Source organism: Cololabis saira, chromosome 3 (assembly GCF_033807715.1).
Source record: "Cololabis saira isolate AMF1-May2022 chromosome 3, fColSai1.1, whole genome shotgun sequence".
Lineage (NCBI taxonomy): Eukaryota > Metazoa > Chordata > Actinopteri > Beloniformes > Belonidae > Cololabis > Cololabis saira.
Window position 1 is genome coordinate 36,231,239 of NC_084589.1, and position 24,064 is coordinate 36,255,302.

At 44.4% G+C, this 24,064-nt stretch overlaps 1 protein-coding gene and 1 non-coding gene across 2 annotated transcripts in view; both read right to left on the reverse strand.

Moving 5' to 3' along the window:
* The window catches only part of LOC133440644 (uncharacterized), a 32,342-nt gene extending 15,573 nt beyond the window's left edge, over window positions 1–16,769 (reverse strand). Inside the window, exons 1-7 of the mRNA XM_061717967.1 lie at window positions 16,693–16,769; window positions 14,568–14,700; window positions 14,369–14,485; window positions 14,123–14,239; window positions 13,877–13,993; window positions 13,635–13,746; window positions 11,907–12,050 (exon numbers count right to left, since the gene is read on the reverse strand). Coding sequence (XP_061573951.1) covers window positions 11,907–12,050; window positions 13,635–13,746; window positions 13,877–13,993; window positions 14,123–14,239; window positions 14,369–14,485; window positions 14,568–14,656 — 696 coding nt within the window. The 5' untranslated portion in view covers window positions 14,657–14,700; window positions 16,693–16,769. The remainder of the gene's footprint in view (window positions 1–11,906; window positions 12,051–13,634; window positions 13,747–13,876; window positions 13,994–14,122; window positions 14,240–14,368; window positions 14,486–14,567; window positions 14,701–16,692) is intronic.
* A 2,506-nt stretch (window positions 16,770–19,275) lies between these two features.
* trnam-cau (transfer RNA methionine (anticodon CAU)) lies at window positions 19,276–19,347 on the reverse strand. The gene has a single exon. It is a non-coding gene; the product is annotated as a tRNA-Met (tRNA).
* Window positions 19,348–24,064: the final 4,717 nt, after the last annotated feature.

Genomic DNA, 24,064 nt, shown 5'->3' on the forward strand with positions numbered 1-24,064 from the left:
CCATTTACCACACGCAATGAGATTTACCAAGCCTGAAAGTAGTTGCGCGTATTGTGATTGCGTCTGTATTTAATACGTTCGAAAGGAAGGTGCTAATCTGCTGCTGCTGTTATTGTGGCAAGGAGGTGACATCCAAAATCAAAGAATACGCAAAGAGAGAGTCTTTATTCTGCTGCATGCTATTTTAAAAATGTTTGCACAAGTTTTATTAATGGACACTTTTTCTTTAGTTCTTCGCCTTATATCTTGCCACCTTCTCTTATTGTGCCCCCCTCCACTCGCCCACAAGCAGGCCAAGCCTTTGTGCCAAAACTTTGTATTTTATCGATTACTTATCTTATTGAACGTGAAATCATCCTTCGTAAATTACATTTAATTAAAACCCGTGCTTATTAATCACAAAACACAGGTTAAAACATCATGACCAAATCCGCTCCGACCCGCTGTGTCAGGATCAGCGCAGAGACTGCAGCTTCGCCTGAATTATGCTTCTGCGTTAAATCGACGGCCATATGGTCCCGTCTGTCACACATTTACTGTCAGTGTTTGCTATATAATATATAATATTTGCAATATACTGTGGACATCTGAATAAAAACTTAACTCATAAATAGATTGAATCAAAGCGCTATCCAGCTCTGTGTCTGATGTCTTTTTCTCCTCAGATCATGCCGAGCACCGCCAGGTCACGCAAACCCGACCAATTAAATATTAAAAACAAATTCAGTCCTGTGGCCTGTTTTTCTATTTCGTATTTTTGATCTGTGCCTAAAATTGAAATATGAAAAACCAGACGTTTTTCCGTTTTTTGTGTTACCAACTGCATTTATTCTATCGCAGGTTTTCTCCGATATTGCGTTTCTTTTGGTAATGTTTAAATTTCTTTGCTGTAGTTCATGAATGTGTTTATTTGCCTCTTCCACTAATATCTCTAACTCCAACTCGTCAAATTTCATTTTGCGCTTGTGACTTGTGACTGTGCATTCCATGGCGCAGATCTGCGCTCGCAAACCTTAAGACACGCAACACCTCATTTAAATACTGCTGTTTGCACCGGTTATCAATTGCGCACGCAATCTTAGTTGATCACCCTCAAACCACACGCAAACAGCACGTGCAAACTTTTTCAGTGCACACGCAATTTAGTACTCTTTATTTAGGATCTTAGTAAATCGGGCCCATAGTCTCTCCAGCGTGTCCTGGGTCTTCCCCTGGGTCTCCTCCCGGTGGGACATGCCTGGAACACCTCCCTAGGGAGGCGTCCAGGAGGCATCCGGTACAGATGCCCAAGCCACCTCAGCTGACTCCTCTCAATGTGAAGGAGCAGCGGCTCGACTCCGAGCTCCTCCCGGGTGACCGAACTCCTCACCCTATCTCTAAGGGAGCGTCCAGCCACCCTGCGGAGGAAACTCATCTCGGCCGCTTGTATTCGCGATCTTGTCCTTTCGGTCACTACCCAAAGTTCATGACCATAGGTGAGGGTAGGGGCGTAGATTGACTGGTAAATCGAGAGCTTCGCCTTTCGACTCAGCTCCCTCTTCACCACGACGGTCCAGTACATCGACCGCATAACTGCGGACGATGCACCGATCCGTCTGTCAATCTCACGCTTCATTGTTCCCTCACTCGTGAACAAGATCCCGAGATACTTGAACTCCTCCACCTGAGGCAGGACTTCTCCACCCACCCGGAGAAGGCATGCCACCCTTTTCCGATGGAGAACCATGGCCTCGGTCTTGGAGGTGCTGATTCTCATCCCTGCCGCGTCGCACTCGGCCGCAAACCGCCCCAGCACATGCTGGAGGTCCCGGTCTGATGAAGCCAACAGGACAACATCATCTGCAAAAAGCAGAGACGAAATCCTGAGGTCCCCAAACCGGATCCCCTCCGGCCCCTGGCTGCGCCTAGAAATCCTGTCCATAAAAGTTATGAACAGGACCGGTGACAAAGGGCAGCCCTGCCGCAGTCCAACATGCACTGGGAACAAGTCTGACTTACTGCCGGCAATGCGAACCAGACTCCTGCTCCGATCATACAGAGACTGCACAGCCCTTAGTAGAGGGCCCCGGACTCCATACTCACTCAGCACCCCCCACAGAATGGCACGAGGGACACGGTCAAATGCCTTCTCCAGATCCACAAAACACATGTAGACTGGTTGGGCAAATTCCCATGAACCCTCGAGCACCCTGCGGAGGGTATAAAGCTGGTCCAGTGTTCCACGACCGGGACGAAAACCGCATTGTTCCTCCTGAATCCGAGGTTCGACTATCGGCCGTAATCTCCTCTCCAGTACCCTGGTGTAGACTTTCCCGGGGAGGCTGAGAAGTGTGATCCCCCTGTAGTTAGAACACACTCTCCGGTCCCCCTTTTTAAACAGATACTGTCCCTTCCTCCATGCAATGTCGCAGAGGCGTGTCAACCAAGACAGCCCTACGACATCGAGAGACTTGAGGTACTCAGGGCGAATCTCATCCACCCCCGGTGCCCTGCCACCGAGGAGCTTACGAACCACCTCGGTGACCTCGGCTTGGGTGATGGATGAGCACGCCTCCGAGCCCCAACCCTCTGCTTCCTCAGTGGAAGGCATGTCAGTCGGGTTGAGGAGATCCTCCAAGTATTCCTTCCACCGTCCGACAATGTCCCCAGTCGAGGTCAACAGCTCCCCACCCGCACCATAAACGGTGCCGGCAGAGTACTGCTTCCCCCTTCTGAGGCGCCGAACGGTCCTCCAGAATTTCCTCGAGGCCGATCGAAAGTCTTCCTCCATGGCCTCCCCAAACTCCTCCCAGACCGAGTTTTTGCCTCCAAGACTGCCCGAGCCGTGGCTCGCTTGGCCTGCCGGTACCCATCTACTGCGTCAGGAGTCCCACCGGCCAACATAGCCCGGTAGGACTCCTTCTTCAGTCTGACGGCATCCTGTACTTCCGGTGTCCACCACCGGGTTCTAGGATTGCCGCCACGACAGGCACCGGAGACCTTGCGTCCACAGCTTCGAGCCGCCGCGTCGACAATGGAGGCAGAGAACAAGGTCCACTCGGACTCGATGTCCCCTGCCTCCCCCGGGATCCGAGAGAAGCTCTCTCGGAGGTGGGAGTTGAAGATCTCCCTGACAGAGGGCTCGGCCAGACGTTCCCAACAGACCCTCACAATCCGTTTGGGTCTGCCCGGTCTGTCCAACCTCCTCTTCCGCCAGCGCATCCAACTCACCACCAGGTGGTGATCAGTTGACAGCTCAGCCCCTCTCTTCACCCGAGTGTCCAAGACATGCGGCCGAAGGTCAGATGAAACGACAACAAAGTTGATCATTGACCTCCGGCCTAGGGTGTCCTGGTGCCACGTGCACTGATGGACACCCTTATGCTTGAACATGGTGTTCGTGATGGACAAACTGTGACTAGTACAGAAGTCCAACAACAAAACACCGCTTGGGTTCAGATCGGGGAGGCCATTCCTCCCAATCACGCCTCTCCAGGTATCACTGTCATTACCCACGTGAGCGTTAAAGTCCCCCAGTAGAACAATGGAGTCCCCAGTTGGAGCACCATCAAGTACTCCTCCCAGGGACTCCAAGAAGGCCGGGTACTCCCCACTGCTGTTCGGCCTGTAGGCACAAACAACAGTGAGAGACCTTTTTTCCCGACCCGAAGGCGCAGGGAAGCGACCCTCTCGTTCACCGGGGTGAACTCCAACACATGGCGACTGAGCTGAGGGGCTATAACCAAGCCCACACCAGCCCGCCGCCTCTCATCCTGGGCAACTCCAGAGTAGTAGAGGGTCCAGCCCCTTTCAAGGAGCTGGGTTCCAGAGCCCAAGCTATGTGTGGAGGTGAGCCCGACTATCTCTAGCCGGTATCTCTCAACCTCACGCACAAGCTCCGGCTCCTTCCCCCCCAGCGAGGTGACATTCCATGTCCCCACTGTGAGGGTTTTGGTCCAGGGATTGGGTCGTTGAGGCACCCCGCCACGACTGCTACCCAGCCCACATTGCACCGGCCTTTCATGGACCTTCCTGCGGGTGGTGGACCTACAGGAAGGCGGGCCCACGTCGCCACCCGGCCACCAGGCGCTCGCCAGCGAGCCCGGACCCCAGGCCTGGCTCCAGGGCGGGGCCCCGGTGACGCCGATCCGGGTGACGTAACGGTCCTTGGTGTATTCCTCCTCATGATTGCCGTTTGTGAACCGCTCTTAGTCTGGCCCGTCACCCAGGACCTGTTTGCCATGGGAGTCCTTACCAGGGGCGAAAGTGCCCCCGACAACATAGCTCCTAGGATCACTCGGGCACACAAACCCCTCCACCACAGTAAGGTGGCGGTTCAAGGAGGGCTGCTACTACCGCTACTACTAAATATTTAATCACTTTTCCAATTGCTGTTCTGCTTACTGTCCCCTATCGGTTACTGCCGGTACGACGCGCTCTCCTCATGTACCCTGGAGCGACGTTGCAGTTGGTGGTGCACGCCAACGGACGCAAACGGACGCGAACGCAAGCATCAACAGCAAGTATATCTGGGGCTTTAATCTGTTTATTGTGTTGACACTGTTTCCTTTTCCTCTATTTCTTTTGTGTTTGTGTGTGTAGTTTTACTAAAGAGGGGTGGAGTGTGGGGGGTGTTAAAATGTGAACAGCACATGATTATTTGTTCCATCTCACACTGTCCAGAAAGTTGTTGTGTTGTTGATTATTGTGTTTGAGAGTGTGATGAGAAAATGTAAATCCTGACTTTCAAAAGAGTAAATGTTGAGTCAAAATGCCATTGTGCTGATTATAATGTTGTTTTTTACCTTGAGCAGGTGTCCTAGTGTCTGTTGTCTCTGAGTTGTGGGCATGTATGTTTATATATTTTAATTAATGATAATGTTGTAATTCAGCTGATGATTCTGATGAGACCCCAGAGAATCTGCTGTGAAGGATCAGCAGCTAACGGGGATCTAATAAAACAACCAAACAAACAGTTCTAATGGTCAACAGTTGAACATTTGGTGGATTCTGACCTGAGAGACTCCAGGTGACAGTGTGGACTCTCCAGTCCAGGACACAGCTCCTTCAGTCCTGAATCCTGCAGGTGGTTGTTACTCAGGTCCAGTTCTGTCAGACTGGAGGACTGGGAGCTGAGAACTGAGGACAGATCTGCACAGATGTCCTCTGAGAGGTTAGAACCACTCAATCTGCAGAGGAGATTAAAGGGAAATGATGAGGTTATTTAGGAAAGTTTTTGTATAACATGTCATGTACAAGACAACTCAAAGGGCTTAAAATAAAAAGATTTTAAGAATTGAATTAAAACTGTAAGAATTTAAGAGCAGTAATTGAAGACAGACAGTAATTAGTAAATAAAAAGGTTTTCAACTTGAATTAAGCCTTAAGGCAATAGAGAGTTTCAGCATCCCTGATGCATTCTGGGAGTTTGTTCCACAGGTGAGGAGCAAAAGCTGAACGCTGACATCGTGTTTTTTTTTAACTCTGGGTATAGAAAGTAGGCGACTCCGTGACGACCTGAGGGTTCTGGTTGGTTCATCATGGACCAGGAGATCAGAGATGTATTTTGATCCGAAATCATTCAAAGATTCATAAACCAGCAGCAGGATTTTAACATCTTTTTTGGGACAGACAGCAAACCAGTGTAAAGCTCTAAGAACTGGACTTGTATGGTCCACTCTCCTCCACATGTTCTTTAAAGGAAACAGGCTGACTTTTCTACTTTCTTAATGTGGCTGTTCAGGTATGAGTCCAAAACCACTCCTTGATTTCTGGGTTGGCTATTTGTTTTTAGCTTCACTACTTGAAGCTGAGTGCTGACGTTTAATCTTATTTTCTTGGTTCCAAACGCAATTATTTCTGTTTTTCTCTTCAATTAACTGAATGAAATCGTAGCACATCCACTTTTTAATGTGATCAATGCATTTTATTAGAGATGCCCTGATACCATCCAATGTTATCCCACACTCCCCCCCCCCCGGCCACTCGCTGCATCACGCCAACAGCCTGCAGTCTGCCTTGCTTCTGCCGTTATTTTGAAATATGTCCACACTGCTGATGTCCCGATTGCATTAATTGTCACCATCTTGCCTGAAACGGCGCTGCCAGTCTCACTCACGGGTATCACTCTCTTCTCATCACCACGCTAAGCTTAGCCGACTAGCGGCTAACCGGAATGTAACAATGGGATTGTTTATATTGTTTCACATGGACGGCTTCAGGTGAAGCACCGCACATGCGCAGTTGATGTACCTGCGATGACACCACGTTGTACTGTGAGTTACGTGGAGTGTTTAATAAAGTTCCCTGTGAGTAAGGGTAATACTCAACCGTCCAGTTTGTATAATTAAGGAAGATAGAACAAACTGAAACATGGAACAGCTGGCTGAGCAGTGGCGGCTCGGCGGCTGCTCCGCCGTCAGGCTGCACACTCACCGGGGACCCGCGGGGCGGCTCAACATCTCCCCCTGGTGTCACTAACCAGTAACTATAACAACAATGAAGTGGTATAGGTGCGTGGTATCGGAGAATTTTTGCGAGTACGACTATATGAGAGCAGTATCAGCCCCGATACCAGTATCAGTAGGGGCATCCCGACATTTTATTAATTTTTGAATTGGATTATAGTCTCTACGTGAGATGCTTGTATAGATTGGGTGTCATCTGCATAGTCATGGTAGCACATTTTGTTCTTTTTCATAATTTGAGCAAGTGAGAGCATGTAAATGAGCATGTAAATATTAAACAACAGGGACCCCAGAATTGAACCTTGAGGAACTCCACGTTATTTGTGTAAGCTCTGATTTGTAGTTACCTAAAGACACAAAATAGTCTTTGTCTTTTAGATAGGACTGAAACAGGTTAGTGCTATGCTAGAAAGTCACCCAGTTCTTCAAGCTGTCTATCAAGATGTTCTTGTTGATCGTGTCAAATGCAGCACTGAGATCCACTAAGACTAAGACTGAAATGTTGCCACTATTGGAGTGGATATCATTGGACCCTTACTAGAGCTGTCTTAGTGCTGTGATGTGGCCGGAAACCTGACTGGAACACATCAAAACCTTCATTTAGTGTCAGAACATTGTATGTTTTTTTTTAAAAAAAAAAGGTTAAATTCAGGCTATTGACATGCATACAAGAAAGGCCACTCCACAGCTACGACACTTGCTCAAATGACGGATGATTGGTTACTTGAAATCGATGACAGAAAAATAGTTGGTAGGCTACTGTACTGTTGGATATGAGGTCAGTATTTGATGTTCTTGACCATAATGTGTTATAGAATAAGTTAAGCTGCTATGGTTTTCAATCAGCTTCTATTGCATGTAGTTATTTGTCTGATAGGAAAAGCACTGTTTACTTTAGTGGTAGCGATTCCAAGCTGAGAGCCGTGAGCTGTGGGGTTCCCCAAGGCAGTTCTTTGGGTCTGCTTTTATTTTCAATATTCATCAATGATTTACTGTTTATTCTAAATCATGCCACCATTGCAATGACTAGACAGTTTATATACATCGACAAATGCGCCTGCTGAATTAATTGAGATTTAAAGGGTTGAATTAAAATTAACATAAGAATGGATAAGAAACAAATGAGGTCTGAATAAGGTGAAGAGAAAGTGTACTGTTTTAGGTTCAAGAGATGTATTAAGAAATTACCCCTTTGCTATCCTTAATTATGGGTGATCTAGTGATAGAGCAAGTAACAGAAGTGAAGGTATTAGGGGATGTTGTAGGGAGTCAAATGTCCTGGAATAGACAAGTTGACCAAATAGTGCAGAGAATGGGTAGAGCTATAGCTGTGAACACTGCAGGAAGTTTTTGCCTAATTGTTTGATTAAACAGGTGATACACGCATCGGTCTTATCAAATGTAGATTACTGCTCTGTGATTTGGTCCAGTACAACCAAACGTAACCTGGCCGGACTGCAGGTAGCTCAGAACAAAGCAGCTGGCTGAGTCATTCAGCGCCTTTATCAGACGAGTGGATAAATATAATGAATCCCCATCCATCCTGGTTAAGTGGAGAATGTAAGATGCAATATTCATTGATGAGTTTATTCAATAAAGTAGTTATGACTAAGACCCCGTCCACACGTAGCCGGATATCTGCGGATATCTGCTAAACCGGAGATATTTTCCTACGTTTTGACCTGTCATCCACGCGAAAACGCAAATAAACGAAGGTTTAAAAAAACTCCGGGCAAAGTGAAGATTTTTGAAAACTCCGTTTATGTAGATGCGTGTAGACACACACAACCGGAGTTTTGCGTTTTCGAACGTCACATTATGTGCCAAAACAACAACAAATCTGCTCTGAAGCTGCTCAGAAACATTTTACAGAAGATTATCATTTTTTTCACACAACAATCATTTGTCAAGGCGGACATCAGCAAGTCATTTTCTGTTGGCTCAATGTAGAAGTCACTTAAAACAGAAGACAATGATTAACAGAGCGATGGTGATGTGGAGTGAATTAACAGACCTTTGGACTTGAGATAATATGATAAGCTTTAAGAAGAAGCTCAAGTTATTTTTGTTTACTCAAGATATTAAAATGGACTGTTAAGAATTGAGTTATTAATCTGTTTATTGTGTTGACTTTGTTTCCTTTTTCCTCTATTTCTTTGTGTAGGTTTGCTGAAGTGTGGTAGGGGATGTTAAAATGTGAACAGCACATGATTATTTGTTCTACCTCGCATTGTCCAGAAAGTTGTTGCATTGTTGAAAGATGGAAAATATTTTTTTATTCTTTTTAAATTGAGCTATGGATTTGATTTTTCTTAATATCTTGTTTGAGAGTGTGATGAGAAAATATAAATCCTGACTTTCAAAAGAGGAAATGTAGAGTCAAAATGCCATTGTGCTGATTATAATGTTGTTTTTAGTGTCTGTTGACCGAGTTGTGAGCATTTTGTTTTATGTATTTTAAGTAATGATAATGTTGTAATTCAGCTGATGATTCTGATGAGACCCCAGAGAAACTACTGTGAAAGGTCAGCGGGTAACGGGGATCTAATAAAACAACCAAACAAACAGTTCTAACGGTCAGCAGTTGAACACTTGGTGGATTCTGACCTGAGAGACTCCAGGTGACAGTGTGGACTCTCCAGTCCAGGACACAGCTCCTTCAGTCCTAAATCCTGCAGGTGGTTGTTACTCAGGTCCAGTTCTGTCAGACTGGAGGACTGAGAGCTGAGAACTGAGGACAGATCTGCACAGATGTTCTCTGAGAGGTTACAACCACTCAACCTGGAGAGGAGATTAAAGAGAGATCTTGATGCTATTTAGGAAAGCTTATTTGTTTAACACTTAATGAACAAGACAACTCAAACTTGGCAGGTGGTTTTCTGTTGCCTCCATGTAGAAGTAACTTAAAACAGAAGACAATGAGTCCCAGAGCGATGGTGGCGAGGAATTCATTACCAGACGTTTGGATTGGAGATAATAATATGGTAAGCTTTAAGAAGAAGCTCAAGTAATTTCTGTTTATCCAGGGAGAATAAAATGCACCGTTGAGAAGTGAGCTATTGATTAGTTTTTTCTTAATATCTTGTTTGAGAGTGTGATGAGAAAATGTAATTCCTCGGTTTAAAAAGAGGGAATGTAGACTCATAATGCCATTGTGCTGATTATAATGTTGTTATTTTTGTACTTTGAGCAGGTGTCCTAGTGTCTGTTGTCTCTGAGTTGTGAGCATTATGTTTAGGTATTTTAATTAATGATAATGTTGTAATTCAGCTGATGATTCTGATGAGACCCCAGAGAATCTGCTAACGGAGATCTAATAAAACAACCAAACAAACTGTTCTAAAGGTCAACGGTTGAACACTTGGTGCATTCTGACCTGAGAGACTCCAGGTGACAGTGTGGACTCTCCAGTCCAGGACACAGCTCCTTCAGTCCTGAATCATGCAGGTGGTTGTTACTCAGGTCTAGTTCTGTCAGACTGGAAGACTGAGAGCTGAGAACTGAGGACAGATCTGCACAGATGTCCTCTGAGAGGTTACAACCACTCAACCTGCAGAAGAGATTAAAGACGAATGATGAGGTTATTTAAAAGTGGATTATGCAATTTAACAAAGAAATAAACAATATAATATCAATGAATGCTGATTATTTCAACTAAAAATCAATAAGTATTGATGATCGCTGCATTTCTCTTCTCTGCATGTAAAGTTTCCTGAGATGAATAATTGATGAGAACTGGTCCAACATGAACCTCAACTTAGTTGAACAGTGAATTTAACTGGTTTCCTCCATGAACACAACATGTGATTGTAGTTAAAACAGATGTGTCCGTGTTCGTCCTTACACAACTTTCTTGGAGGCTTTGACCACCGGCAGCAGCCTCCGTAGAACCTCCTCTGAAGCTGAGTATTTCTTCAGGTCAAACACCTCCAGATCTTCTTCTGATGACAGTAAGATGAAGACCAGAGCCGACCACTGAGCAGGAGATAGTTTATCTGTGGAGAGAACTCCTGACCTCAGGTACCGTTGGACTTGATCCACCAGAGAACTATCGTTCAGTTCATTCAGACAGTGGAACAGGTTGATGCATTTCTCTGCAGACAGATCCTCACTGATCTTCTTCTTGATGTATTCAACTGTTTCCTGATTTTTCTGTGAACGTCTTTGTTTGGGTTCCAACAGACCTCGTAGGAGAGTCTGATTGGTCTCCAATGAAAGACCCAGGAGGAAGCGGAGGAACAAGTCCAGGTGTCCGTTTGGACTCCGTAAGGCCTTGTCCACAGCAATCTGATGGAGGTCAGTCTCTTCTCTTGTTTTAAACCACCAGGGGGTGTTTCTCTGTTCCTCCAGCAGGTTGACTCCAGACGTGATGAAGGTGCAATGGACATGAAGAGCAGCCAGAAACTCCTGAACACTCAGATGGATGAAGCAGAAGACCTTGTCCTGGTACAGGCTGCTCTCCTCTCTAAAGATCTGTGTGAACACTCCTGAGTACACTGAAGCCTCTCTGACATCAATGCCACACTCTCTCAAGTCTGGTTCATAGAATATGAGGTTTCCTTTCTGCAGCTGCTCAAAAGCCAGTTTTCCCAGATACTCCACCATCTTCCTGTTCTCTGGACTCCAGTGTGAATCCGTCTCAGATCCTCCATCATACTTGACCCTCTTCACTTTGGCCTGGACCACCAGGAAGTGGATGTACATCTCAGTCAGGGTCTTGGGCAGCTCCCCTCCCTCTCTGGTTTCCAGGACTTTCTCCAGGACCGTAGCAGTGATCCAGCAGAAGACTGGGATGTGGCACATGATGTGGAGGCTTCGTGATGTCTTGATGTGGGAGATGATCCTGCTGGTCTGCTCCTCTTCTCTGAACCTCTTTCTGAAGTATTCTTCCTTCTGTGGGTTAGTGAACCCTCTGATCTCTGTCACCATGGAGACACACTCAGGAGGGATCTGATTGGCTGCTGCAGGTCGTGTGGTGATCCAGAGACGAGCAGAAGGAAGCAGGTTCCCCCTGATGAGGTTTGTCAGCAGCACATCAACTGAGGTGGACTCTTTAACATCAGTCACAACCTCATTGTTGTGGAAGTCCAGAGGAAGTCGACTCTCATCCAGACCATCAAAGATGAACACGACCTGGAACTCTTCAAAGCTGCAGATTTCTCTGGTTTCAGTGAAGAAGTGATGAACAAGTTCCAGCAAGCTTAACTTTCTCTCTTTCAGCACATTCAGCTCTCTGAAGGTGAATGGAAGCAGTAACTGGATGTCCTGGTTGGTTCTGCCTTCAGCCCAGTCCAAAGTGAACTTCTGTGTTAGGACTGTTTTCCCGATGCAGGCCACTCCCTTCGTCATCAATGTTCTGATTGGTTCATCTCTTCCAGTTGGGAGTTTAAAGATGTCTTCCTGTCTGATGGTTGTTTCTGCTCTGTGTGGTGTCCTGGATGCTGCTTCAATCTGTCTGACTTCATGTTCATTGTTGATGTCTCCAGTCCCTCCCTCTGTGATGTAGAGCTCTGTGTAGATCTGCTTCAGAAGGGTTGGGTTTCGTGGTTTAACAATCCCCTCAAACATACACCGGTACTTCTTCTTCAGCTTAGACTTCAGCCGCTTTTTACAAAGACCTTAATAAAGGTGTCAAAAAGAAAGGAATTAATGTTTTATAAAATTAAACTTATTTCTCCTAAAGAATCAGGATGTGGACCGACACTGATCAACTCTAATGTTACGATGAGCTGTCCAATATTGAGTAGAATCACTTTTACCACCAAAACACCTCTGAACATTCAGGACGTAACAAGAACATTTGGGTTCCTGGAGTTTCTAGTACCAGGATGTTAGTAGTACAGTCCTTATGGGTCGTGGCTTTGTGGGTTGTTTTGTAATTTTTATTGTTGTGGTGTCTGTGAAAGGGGATTTCCAGGTTTAGGACTTGAAAACCCCAGAAGAAGATCTGATCCAATAATCTGTGGAACCATCAAGACAATCTGGAGTTCAGCAGGATTCCTGGGAGAGGAGAACCAGGACTAAAATCTTCCAGTTATCTTGTGGTGTTGGTCGGTTAAACATATTAATGCTGTCCTGTACAGGGAGGGTGCTACTCTAGTGGAGGTGGTACCACGTGGGGGCAAATGTTGTGGCTGATCTGTGAATGTTGTTCATTTCCTGAGACATTCTGGGTCATTTATCCAGCAGCTTTAATGTTCATAGAAATCCTCTTACTGCTCTGCAGACACTCAGCCAGCTCCTCCTGCTTCATTCTCCTCAGGAAGTTCACTGTGATCTTCACAAACGCCTCTCTGCTGCTCCTTCTCTGCTCTTCATCATCACGCTCCAACAGATGCTCTAGGGATTCTGGGTAATCTGTACTCAGACCCCTTTGGATCTTCTTCAGCTCATTCTTCACAAACATGACAATGTTGTCCTCCAGCAGCTGGAACAGAAGACCACATGAAGGACACAATCAGACTGAAACCATGGAGACAAACATCAGACCCATGTTGGACAGACTGACAGTCCACCGGTCTCCAGAGACCAGCATGGAGACAAACATCAACAGAACAGGTCGAGAAGCAGTTGTTGTTCATGTACAGACCTGAAATATGGAGTCCAGCTGTGTTTGATGCTGCTGGACAGACGGACCGCTGGGAGGCTCTAAGCTCTGCTGGTCCACTCTGTGGAGGAAGCAGGAATAATTAGCTCACATCATGTCTGTCCTCACAGAGAAAAACACAATCTGAAGGTCCATGAAGTCCTGTATGGATGAGGACAGTCCATCAGAGGACTGGTGGTGGTGAATGTTTACTAGTCCTGCTGATCCTATCGAGAACATGTGACCTCAGTTAGAGCTCTGCTCATTCACATATTCACAAGATCCAGTTATGATCCAAGAAAAGTTACAAGATCAAGAAGACGGACAAATGATGGAAACATGAAGCAGCAGATGAACTCTGGATCATCATCAGGATCAGTCCTCTGGAAGGTAAGACCTCCAGATGTGTCAACCAGAGGAAAAAGCTCATGACAGGAGAGAGGTGAACATCTATGAGGAGGAAGCTCAGATCACCATCAGGTGATGGAGGACCACAGGGGTCCAGGACTACATGGATCTACTCAGGAAGAAACATGTGGACATTTCCTAACATGCGGACTGATTTAAATACATTTACTGCATTTAAATACATCTCACCTCTCTGAAGAAGACTGTTGGTCTCCTTTAAAGTCAATAAACATTCGCTTTGACCGGTCGCTCTTCAAGGACACACAGCTGGGTTCATGTTCAAGAGAGTCTCTTTCCTGATGGACCCTGATAGAAGACAAAAGTTAAACATTTACATATTCTATTTATATGAAAAATAAATTATATTGTCTATAAATATTTAGTCTATTTAAAAAGTATTAAACATAAATCATTGGCAGCGTTTGGATACACTCACCTCTTTACAGCGGAATGTCGGACTCTTTTAAAGTTAATGAACTTGCCCTTTGACCGGCCGCTCTTAAAAGACACACAGCTGGGTTCATGTTCAAGAGAGTCTCTTTTCTTATGGACCCTGATAGAAGACAAAAATTCAAAATGTAAATATTCTATTTACATAAAAAAGAAGTTATACAGGTACAAATATTTAGTCTATTTAAAAAGAATTAAACATAAATCATTGGCAGCGTTTTGATACACTCACCTATTTACAGCAGAACGTCTCTCTCTTTTAAAGTTAATGAACTTGCCCTTTGACCGGTCGCTCTTAAAAGACACACAGCTGGGTTCATGTTCAAGAGAGTCTCTTTTCTTATGGACCCTGATAGAAGACAAAAATTCAAAATGTAAATATTCTATTTACATAAAAAAGAAGTTATACAGGTACAAATATTTAGTCTATTTAAAAAGAATTAAACATAAATCATTGGCAGCGTTTGGATACACTCACCTCTTTACAGCGGAACGTCGGTCTCTTTTAAAGTTAATTAACCTCCTGCCTTTTGACCGGTCGCTCTTAAAAGACACACAGCTGGGTCCAGGTCCGGGTCCAAGTCCAGGTTGATTCCTGTAATAATGATGTTTGGTGATGTGAGTCTTGAGCTCTGACATGCAGAAGAGTCACGGACAGTTAGAGATGCTCATCTCACCTCTGAGCTTTGCTCCGACTCTCATGTTCCCCACACAGAGAGGTTTTAGAGGGAGGGACTCCCTCCTCTCCGTCCTCACACTGATCCATTCTGCTGAATTCACGTCCACATCAGCTCACACACACACGTTCATCTGCAAAGGAAACACACATCACTGGTGCTGCACACAGATCAGCTGATCCTGCTCTGGTTTATTCCTCTCCGCTTCTACTGCACAGTAGAGGTCACTTGGCACTTCAACAGCCATCTAAAGTTTATCACTAAATCTGCCTATTATCACCTGAAAAACATTGCTACAATTAAGGGGATTCTGTCTAAACAAGACATGGAAAACGTATTCATGCATTCATTTTCAGTAGATTGGATTATTGCAATGGCATCTTTACAGGCCTTAACAAGAAATCTACCAGGCAGCTGCAGCTGATCCAGAACGCTGTCGACAGGGTCCTTACAAACACAAGGAAAATGGAACATATTACACCGGTCATGAAATCGCTACACTGGCTTCCAGTTAGTCAAAGGATAGAGTTTAAAATCTTACTGCTGGTCTACAAAGCACTGAATGGTCTTGGACCAAAGTACATGCTTGATCTGTTAGTTCCCTATGAAGCTCCCAGACCCCTGAGGTTCATCTGGATCTGGTTTGTTGTGTGTCCCAAGAACCAGAACCAAGCAAGGTGAGGCAGCGTTCAGTTATTCTGCTCCTCACCGGTGGAACAAACTTCCTGTAGACCTGAGGTCTGCTCCAACTGTCAGCTCCTTTAAATCAGGCTTAAAAACATTACTGTTTGCTCAAGCGTACTTACCTACTGTACTCTACTGCCCTTATTTTTAACAACTTGTGCTTTTTATTATTTTACCTCTTTTCTTATCACTTTATTTAATTTATTTGGTATTTAAGCGTACTCTAAAATTAAATACTTTCGCAAAAAGGGCGAATGAGATGTGTACCTGCGGTACTAACTCCACTGCCCTTGGTTTTCAGAAACTTGTGCTTTTTATTATTTACCTTCTTTTCTCACAATTTTATTTCATTTTATTTGTTATAAAATGTCTAATTATGTCTTGCCGCTTTTAATGTTGATGTAAAGCACTTTGAATTACCTTGTGTTGAATTGTGCTATATAAATAAACTTGCCTTGCGTTGCCTTGGCAATGTGCCAATATAAGGAGATATAAACATGCTGTATCCAGTGCAAACAACCACTCCCTGACACAGAGTTCAGAGCCCAGAGTGCTGGGCGTGTCTTGATTAAGAAGTCTTATGACCTGGGAAAAGAAATTTTATCTTATTTTACGTCTCTCAGTAAAAATGTTTCAGTTAATCAGCCTGTTGTTTCTGACCCCCGTCTGCATGAACCTCTGGGGAGCTTCTGTGTAAACAATGATACAATTGGAAGTTCAGTCAGGAAGACTTCTGGACGAAGATATCCCATCTTCAGTAGTTACACAAGTACCAAAGAACTACTTCTTCCAGGAACCAAACTGACTTTAATGCTGGAGACGACAGCTTCAGTCCAGGACATAAAAAACACCTCACAGTTTGATCGATAAAGAAAACTAATTATCAGTGGTTCATCACTGTGTTTCTGATCTGTGAGTGCAGCAGCTGGCTGCCTCACGAGCTTTGGACCATAAAGTTTTTTGCACGCAGCACACCGATGACAGAAAGGAAAGGTCTTAACGCAAAGTTTTTTTTTTTGGATGTTTACTCCAAAAACTGAAAAATCATACAAAATATAGAACTAAATCCTTAACTTTTGTAAATAAAGTATGATAATCAAAAGACTGTGTTGTTCAAAGGTCCAGTGACTTGTAAACTTTCACTGAGTTACTGTATATTTATTCTCCATACAGCAGCCAATAGAAATGCAGTATTCGGCTTTGTGACTAGTCACTGGTTAGAACAAAATATGAAACCAAAGGAATCTTACAAAAGGTATATCACATTTTGCAAAACAGCTAAAACCGATCAAAAATAAATCCAATAAAAATATTGTCAACTAACAATCATGTAGATTTGTCTTCAGACACAAGAATGATCAAAGTTTGCAGTGAATACCTTCTCCAACCATGATGCAGCAGAAACAAACAAGAAAGTTCCTTAAGCCAATTTCGAACTTACAGTTTCTTCAAACAGTCCAAAGAGTTGAAGATGAAGATTCTGCAGTCTGAACAAAACCCACCGAGACGCAGCTGAACTGATACTGGAATGAGTCAGAGCTGCACCTGTGAGGAGGAGGAGGAGGAGGAGGAGGAAAGGAGGAGGAGGAATGGGGGGAGGGGGAGGAAGAGTCTAATAAATAATCTGTCTGAACTTAAAAAATGAAGGTGACAATTTATATTGAAGGTTGTTAATAAATTCCAACTAAATTATTGAGTAAATTAACTGAGATGTTTTAGGTGTATTAATTTATTTTGGGTCACCATTGTTTGGTTCACCACAGAATAAGTCCCAAAATTTACAGGGCTCCTGTGTGTTTCTACCGACAATGTCCATCCAGCGGTCAGCTGTTGAGACAAAGTGTGTGTGATGTCATCAGAAATGCCACCAGTGGAGTTATTCATCGAGGACGTGACACCTGCTTCCATCATGAAGACATCCCTTACTTGTCGTTCTTGAATATCTCTGAGTCGTTGACTCCAGTAAAGAATCAGGGGTTAGGGTTAGATCCCACAGATCCCACCAGAAAGCTTACCTGTGGTAGGATGGCCACCAGTAATGACGTTCAAAACTTCAGAAACTTGAAAATCTTGTTACTGTAAACGTGTTGCGGTTGTTCTGCAGAGACAAAGGTTCAATGTGCAAATATAAGGAGATTTAAACATGCTGTATCCAGTGCAAACAAGTAATAAATGTGATATGAGGTGTGATGATTGAGTTCAGAGTGCAGAGTGCTAGGTGTGTCTTGATTAAGAAGTCTTATGACCTGGGAGAAGAAACTTCTTTTACGTCTCTCAGTAAAAATGTTTCAGTTAATCAGCCTGTTGTTTCTGACCCCCGTCTGCATGAACCTCTGGGGAGTTTCTGTGTCAACATTGATACTATTGGAAGTTCAGTCAGGAAGACTTCTGGACGAAGATACGCCATTTTCAGTAGTTACACAAGTACCAAAGAACTACTTCTTCCAGGAACCAAACTGACTTTAATGCTGGAGACAACAGCTTTAGTCCAGGAAATAAAAACACCTCACAGTTTGATTGATGAAGAAAACTTATCATCAGCTGATCATCATGTGTTCGGATCTGTATCCATGGATCACTACAAAGAGAAGGTTCTGCAGCATCCCTGTCAGAACAAACACTCATCAACAGACCTCTGATGAGTTCTCAGTGGTTTCTACCAATCTGGTTTATAATCAAGGACCTTCTGCAGTTTCTGTAGCACAGTGGTTATCACGTTTGTCTCACACATAAAACATCCCTGGTCTGAGTCCAGACAAAACCACATCTTGTTTTTGTTCCATTGAGTAGATGAGGATGAGATTGATACGGGTAGTTTTGTGATTATCGTCATCGCTGCATGAACCTCATCTGTGATATATTCTAAACATGCTTTAGAACAGTTGCAAGTGAGAAGGAAACTTCTTGCAGTACCGAGCAGGAAGAGAGCTTGAAGTGGTCTGGAGAGAGCACAGAGACCTCTTAAAAATGCAGTTAGGTCTCTTACTGGTGTCTCCGAGAGATATGTGTGATATGTTACAGTGACCTGCAATGATCAACGACAGACGAAGCAGAATAGTTAAAAACCTCTCATTTCTCCCACTAGAGGCGTCCTTTGTTGACCTTTACACCAGCTGATGACTGTGATACGTCCATGTGGTCGGTACCGGTCCAGCTCAAAGTGTGGCTCGGAGAACTGGACTGTGACCGAGTCTAAACCTCGATTTATTTCTTTGTAACTGCCTTTGAACATAGATCTGCAGCTTTTTTTCAGATCATTGGGTCTAGGGATGCTAATTATCGATTAATTCATTAATTGATTAATCGATGGCCTTATTAACTGATAAGCAGCGTTTTTCTTTTAAATCTGAGAATCCCTCAATAAGGTCTAACAAAAATTATTTTTGCTGACATACAGAGTACACGAGGCATATTATATTCCTTAGTCAAATATTTATTGACACAACATGACAACAATGGCAGTGACACACACAGTAAAAGAACATTAGTAGGCCTAGCCTATATAACTGTGAAAAAGTTCAAAGAAAATGTATTTTTTCAAAAGGAAATGTCACTGTTTTGAACTTGTATGTAGTGGCATGTTATTGTGATGTAGGTTTCTGTTGTTAAGGAAGTCCAACAATCTGTTGTCAGAGCGCGCCGAGACATTAAATCAGCATTACATTCACGGAACAGAGCCCAATGATAAAACGGCGATTAACTGTTAATTGATTAATTTAATTGAGTAATTTGTTATCGATAATTGATCTAAAATCGATACATTGTTAACGTCCCTACTCGGGTCACCTTCACGCTGCAGGAAGACGGCGAGCTGATGATGAGCAATCGCTGCTGCTCTGTGCTTCAGAGTTGTGTTTAGTAGCCAGGAGTGAGTCCCTGAAGTTGAATCGGTGCCTCTCTTACACCAGATACACACTGAACTGCACAGGATTTAAATGTGCAAAGACGTGCATTACTTCTCATATTGATCTGAAGAGACAAAGCTTGTCCGATTCCTCATCGACGGCCACAAAATGCTGCATTTTAGCAGAGGATGGTTTCGATCCATCGACCTCTGGGTTATGGGCCCAGCACGCTTCCGCTGCGCCACTCTGCTACAGCTGTGCTGCTGCATATGTGTAGGTTTGTCTCTGAGTGAGGTGGGTGGGTCTGGCTGGGGGGGGTCAGGGGGGCTTTAACTGTTGTGGGCTGCATTTATTAATGAATCTGACGGCTCACGGATTAAAACTGTCCTCTCACTACCACTAGCCCTCACCCTCTACCACTAGCCCTAAAAATGAAGCCACAAACTTTAGGGCCCTTGTAATCTTCCCTAGGGATTGGGACACCACTTGCTACGTCACTACGTGGTTTACGTTCGGGTACGTAAGCGACTGCGTAGTTACGTTTGCACAAACGTCACACCATATCAGGAAGCCGAGAGGAAGCAGGCTAGAAGCTATTTTAATTTCCGCTGTAGCGCTGTTAATATGCCACTTTATTAAGTTTTAATAACGCCTGTTAAGAAATTTGCTCCGATGTTTTCGGGATGAAACCAGCCTGCCGGCTCGGGAGCTGATTCATGGTTCTGCGTTAAATCGACGCAGAGCCTACGGCGTAGGGGACGGCGTAGGGGACGGCGTAGGGGACGGCGTAGGGGACGGCGTAGGGGACGGCGTAGGGGACAGCGTAGGGGACGGCGTAGGGGACGGCGTAGGGGACGGCGTACGGCGCGCGTCACCGTGTAACCTACGTCGTAGGCTCTGCGTTGGTGTCACGCGGAACCATAAATCAGCCTTTATTCTGGCGAGATCTTTGTGAACAACGGGCAAACGAGTGATTATGTACATCCACTGAGTGAATATTATGAAAGTAAAATATACATTTCTCGCTAGAAATGTAATCAAAAAGCATTTTTATGCAGAAACTAACTCAAAATATTGATTTTATTCACTAAAAAATAAGAAATGTCCGCCATGTTTTTTTTTTATTCAGTCTGCAAATGATGACGTAAAGCATTCTGGGAAATTTTCTCAGGCCCTATGTCGCGAAGTCAGCATCTGAAAACCCTCGCTCTGTAGGGCTAGATTCATATCCACTAGCCCTCGTTTTCCCCACTAGCCCTAGGTGAAAAGAGGATTTGGACACCACTACCTTCACGGGAATGCGCAAAATTTAGGGGTAGGGCTGAAAAGTAGGGGTAGTGGGTGTATTGGAACTGGGCCTAAGTATAAGAACAGTTAAGTACTTTACTGTCTGGCTCTTAATTTATACTTCATCTGTTTTAAAAGTGTTTGTCTGACAGTCTGCAAGTTTATAAAGTCCTAATGGTTTTACACTTGTCACAAAATTGATTTTATGAATTTGGAAAGTCAACTATTTCTTTTTCTTTTCATGAAAACGTGTGAATTCAAAAAGGAAAATGTATTTTAGTTTTGTCATGGAAATTTGTTTCAGGAATTCACACCTTCTTATTGATTTTTACCCCCTTCGGATGTATGTGTGTATGTCTGCATATGTGCTTATCTGTGTGTGTGTGTGTGTGTGTGTGTGTGTGTGTGTGTGTGTGTGTGTGTGTGTGTGTGTGTGTGTGTGTGTGTGTGTGTGTGTGTGTGTGTGTGTGTGTGTGTGTACATATATATGTATATATATATATGTATATATATATATATGTAATACTTTTTTTTTTTTTGTTTGGCTCATGCCGCTTGGCTCTATTTTTAGGGCCCGAGCACTTGCAGTGCGAAGGCCCTATTGTATCTGTAGGAATTTTTTTTTTTCTTTTTTCTTCTGACGAAAGGAGGGCCTTTTTGCCCCCCTAAACGTCCCCAAAAAGTCACCAAATTTTGCACGCAAGTCAGGCCTGGCGAAAAATTTGATATTTAATGGTTTGCATTAATGGGCGTGGCAAAATGGCTCAACAGCGCCCCCTTGAAAACTTTGTGCCTCAAGCCCCACAATATGGTTTGTCGTACATGCACGAAACTCGGTACACACCTGTATCAGTACACAACTTAAAGAAAAGTCTCTTGGGGTCATGCCCGAAACCGAACAGGATGTCGGCCATTTTGAATTAAACGTGTCATTTTGGCGAAATGTATGCCATTCCTTTGGCAGTTAATTCAGCTCGAACCGTAACGTGCACCCAGGTGTGTTATACATAAAAATGTGCGTCTCCGTCGTGCGACACCACACATTACTTTTCTCTTTCAAAAGCGTTACCGTGGAGACGCTAGACGCCAAAAAGCGCGGCCACCCTTCATCTGATTGGTTCAGACAGAAAAAACTTTGAGCCTCAAGCCCCATAATACGGTTTGACGTACATGAACGAAAATCGGTACACACCTGTATCATGTCGCAACTAAAAGAAAAGTCTCTTGGCGCCATGGCCGAAACCGAACAGGAAGTCGGCCATTTTGAACATTCTGAATTAATCGCGTAATTTTGGAGCAATATATTCCATTCCTTCGAGAGTTAATTCAGCCCGAACCGTATCGTGAACCCAGATGTGTTATACATCAAAATGTGCGTCTCCATCCTGCGACTACACGCATTACTTTTCTCTTTCAAAAGTGTTACCATGGCGACGCTAGACGCCAACAAGCGCACCCCCCCTTCATCTGATTGGTCCATATTTGATAGTTCCCCAAAAGGCACCAAATTTGGCATGCAAGCCAGGCCTGGCGATAAATTTGATATTTCATGGTTTGCATTAATGGGCGTGGCAAAATGGCTCAACAGCGCCCCCCGGAAAACTTTGTGCCTCAAGCCCCACAATACGGTTTGACCTACATGCACGAAAATCGCTACACACCTGTATCATGGCACAACTTAAAGAAAAGTCTCTTGGAGCCATGGCCGAAACCGAACAGGATGTCGGCCATTTTGAATAAATTGTGTCATTTTGGCGAAATTTATGCCATTCCTTCGGCAGTTAATTCAGCCCGAACAGTAACGTGCACCCAGGTGTGTTATACATCAAAATGTGCGTCTACATCCTGCGACACCACGCATTACTTTTCTCTTTCAAAAGTGTTACCGTGGCGACGCTAGACGCCAAAAGGCGCGCCCCCCCTCCATGTGATTGGTCCATATTTGATAGTTCTCCAAAAGTCACCAAATTATGCATGCAAGCCAGACTTGGCGATAAATTTGATATTTCATGGTTTGCATTAATGGGCGTGGCCTAAAGGCTCAACAGCGCCCCCTAGAATACTATTCTCTGCCATAACTTTTGAATGGTTTGACATAGGAAGTCGTGGGTGGTGTCATGGGACTCTGTAATGAGTCCTTAAGCTTCGTTGGCCTTAATTAGCCCCGCCCCTTCTTCTGATTGGTTGTCCCGATTTTCTGCTATAACATTGGAATGGTTTGACATAGAGAGTCGTGGGTGGTGTCATCAGATTCTTTATGGAGTCCTTGACCTTCATTGGCCTGAATTAGCCCCGCCCCTTCTTCTGATTGGTTGTCCCTTTATTCTGTTATAACTTTTTAATGGTTTGACATAGGAAGTCGTGGGTGGTGTCATGAGACTCTGTAATGAGTTCTTAAGCTTCGTTGGCCTTAATTAGCCCCGCCCCTTCTTCTGATTGGTTGTCCCGATTTTCTGCTATAACTTTGGAATGGTTTGACATAGAGAGTCCCTCTTCCTGATTCAAACGTCTGCTGGCCCCGCCCCCCCACCAATCAGTGGCGAGTAGGGTGATGACGGCCCCGCCCCCCGACCAATCAGTGGCGAGTAGGGTGATGACGGCCCCGCCCCCCGACCAATCAGTGGCGAGTAGGGTGATGACGGCCCCGCCCCCCGACCAATCAGTGGCGAGTAGGGTGATGACGGCCCCGCCCCCCGACCAATCAGCTGCCTGTAATATGGTGACATCAGAAATAGACCCGTGCTCAGCCCGGTTAGAACCTCGGTAGAATGGTTACAGAAAAAGTAATAAAAATAGTAGTGTTTTACTAATATTTATACCTTACAAATATTTAAAAAATTAGGAAAAAAAAGTTCCAGACATTTTATCGCTATGTTGGTCTCTCGTAACGCAGTAAGTCGAAGCAAAAGGTATAGCTGAGACATAGCTCAGCCACAGCATTGCGGTCTTTGGTGCCAGAAGTTGAGAGTTCGAGCCTGGCTGTATGACAACATTTTTTGTCAGCAATTTTTGTGTTTTTTTTACATCAAAATGTGCGTCTCTGTCCTGCGACGACGCACATTACTTTTCTCTTTCAAAAGTGTTACCGTGGCGACGCTAGACGCGAAAAAGCGCGCGTCCCCTTCATCTGATTGGTCCATATTTGATAGTTCTCCAAAAGTCACCAAATTTTGCATGCAAGCCAGGCCTGGTGATAAATTTGATATTTCCTGGTTTGCATTAATGGCCTAACGGCTCAACAGCGCCCCCTAGAATTATTTTCTCTGCCATAACTTTTGAATGGTTTGACATAAAGAGTCGTGGGTGGTGTCATGGGACTCGGTATTGAGTCCTTGACCATAATTGGCCTGAATTAGCCCCGCGCCTTCTTCTGATTGGTTGTCCCGATTTTCTGCCATAACTTTTGAATGGTTTGACATAGAGAGTCGTGGGTGGTGTCGTTTCTGATATGCTTATGGGGGGCGGTGGACGTGAGTGCGAGGGCCCGTTCATCGCTGCTTGCAGCTTTAATTCTTTTTGTTTCTTTCTTATCCTCTAAATGTCGGAAAGGTTCCCAAAGTAATCAGCCTGTCCTCGACCAAGCCAGTCCACCAGGACTTACATGCTATAACTAGCTGGAACAAGTGTGAAACAACAATGAGGTGATTCTGTGAACAGAGTTTTTACTACAGAAAATCGAAA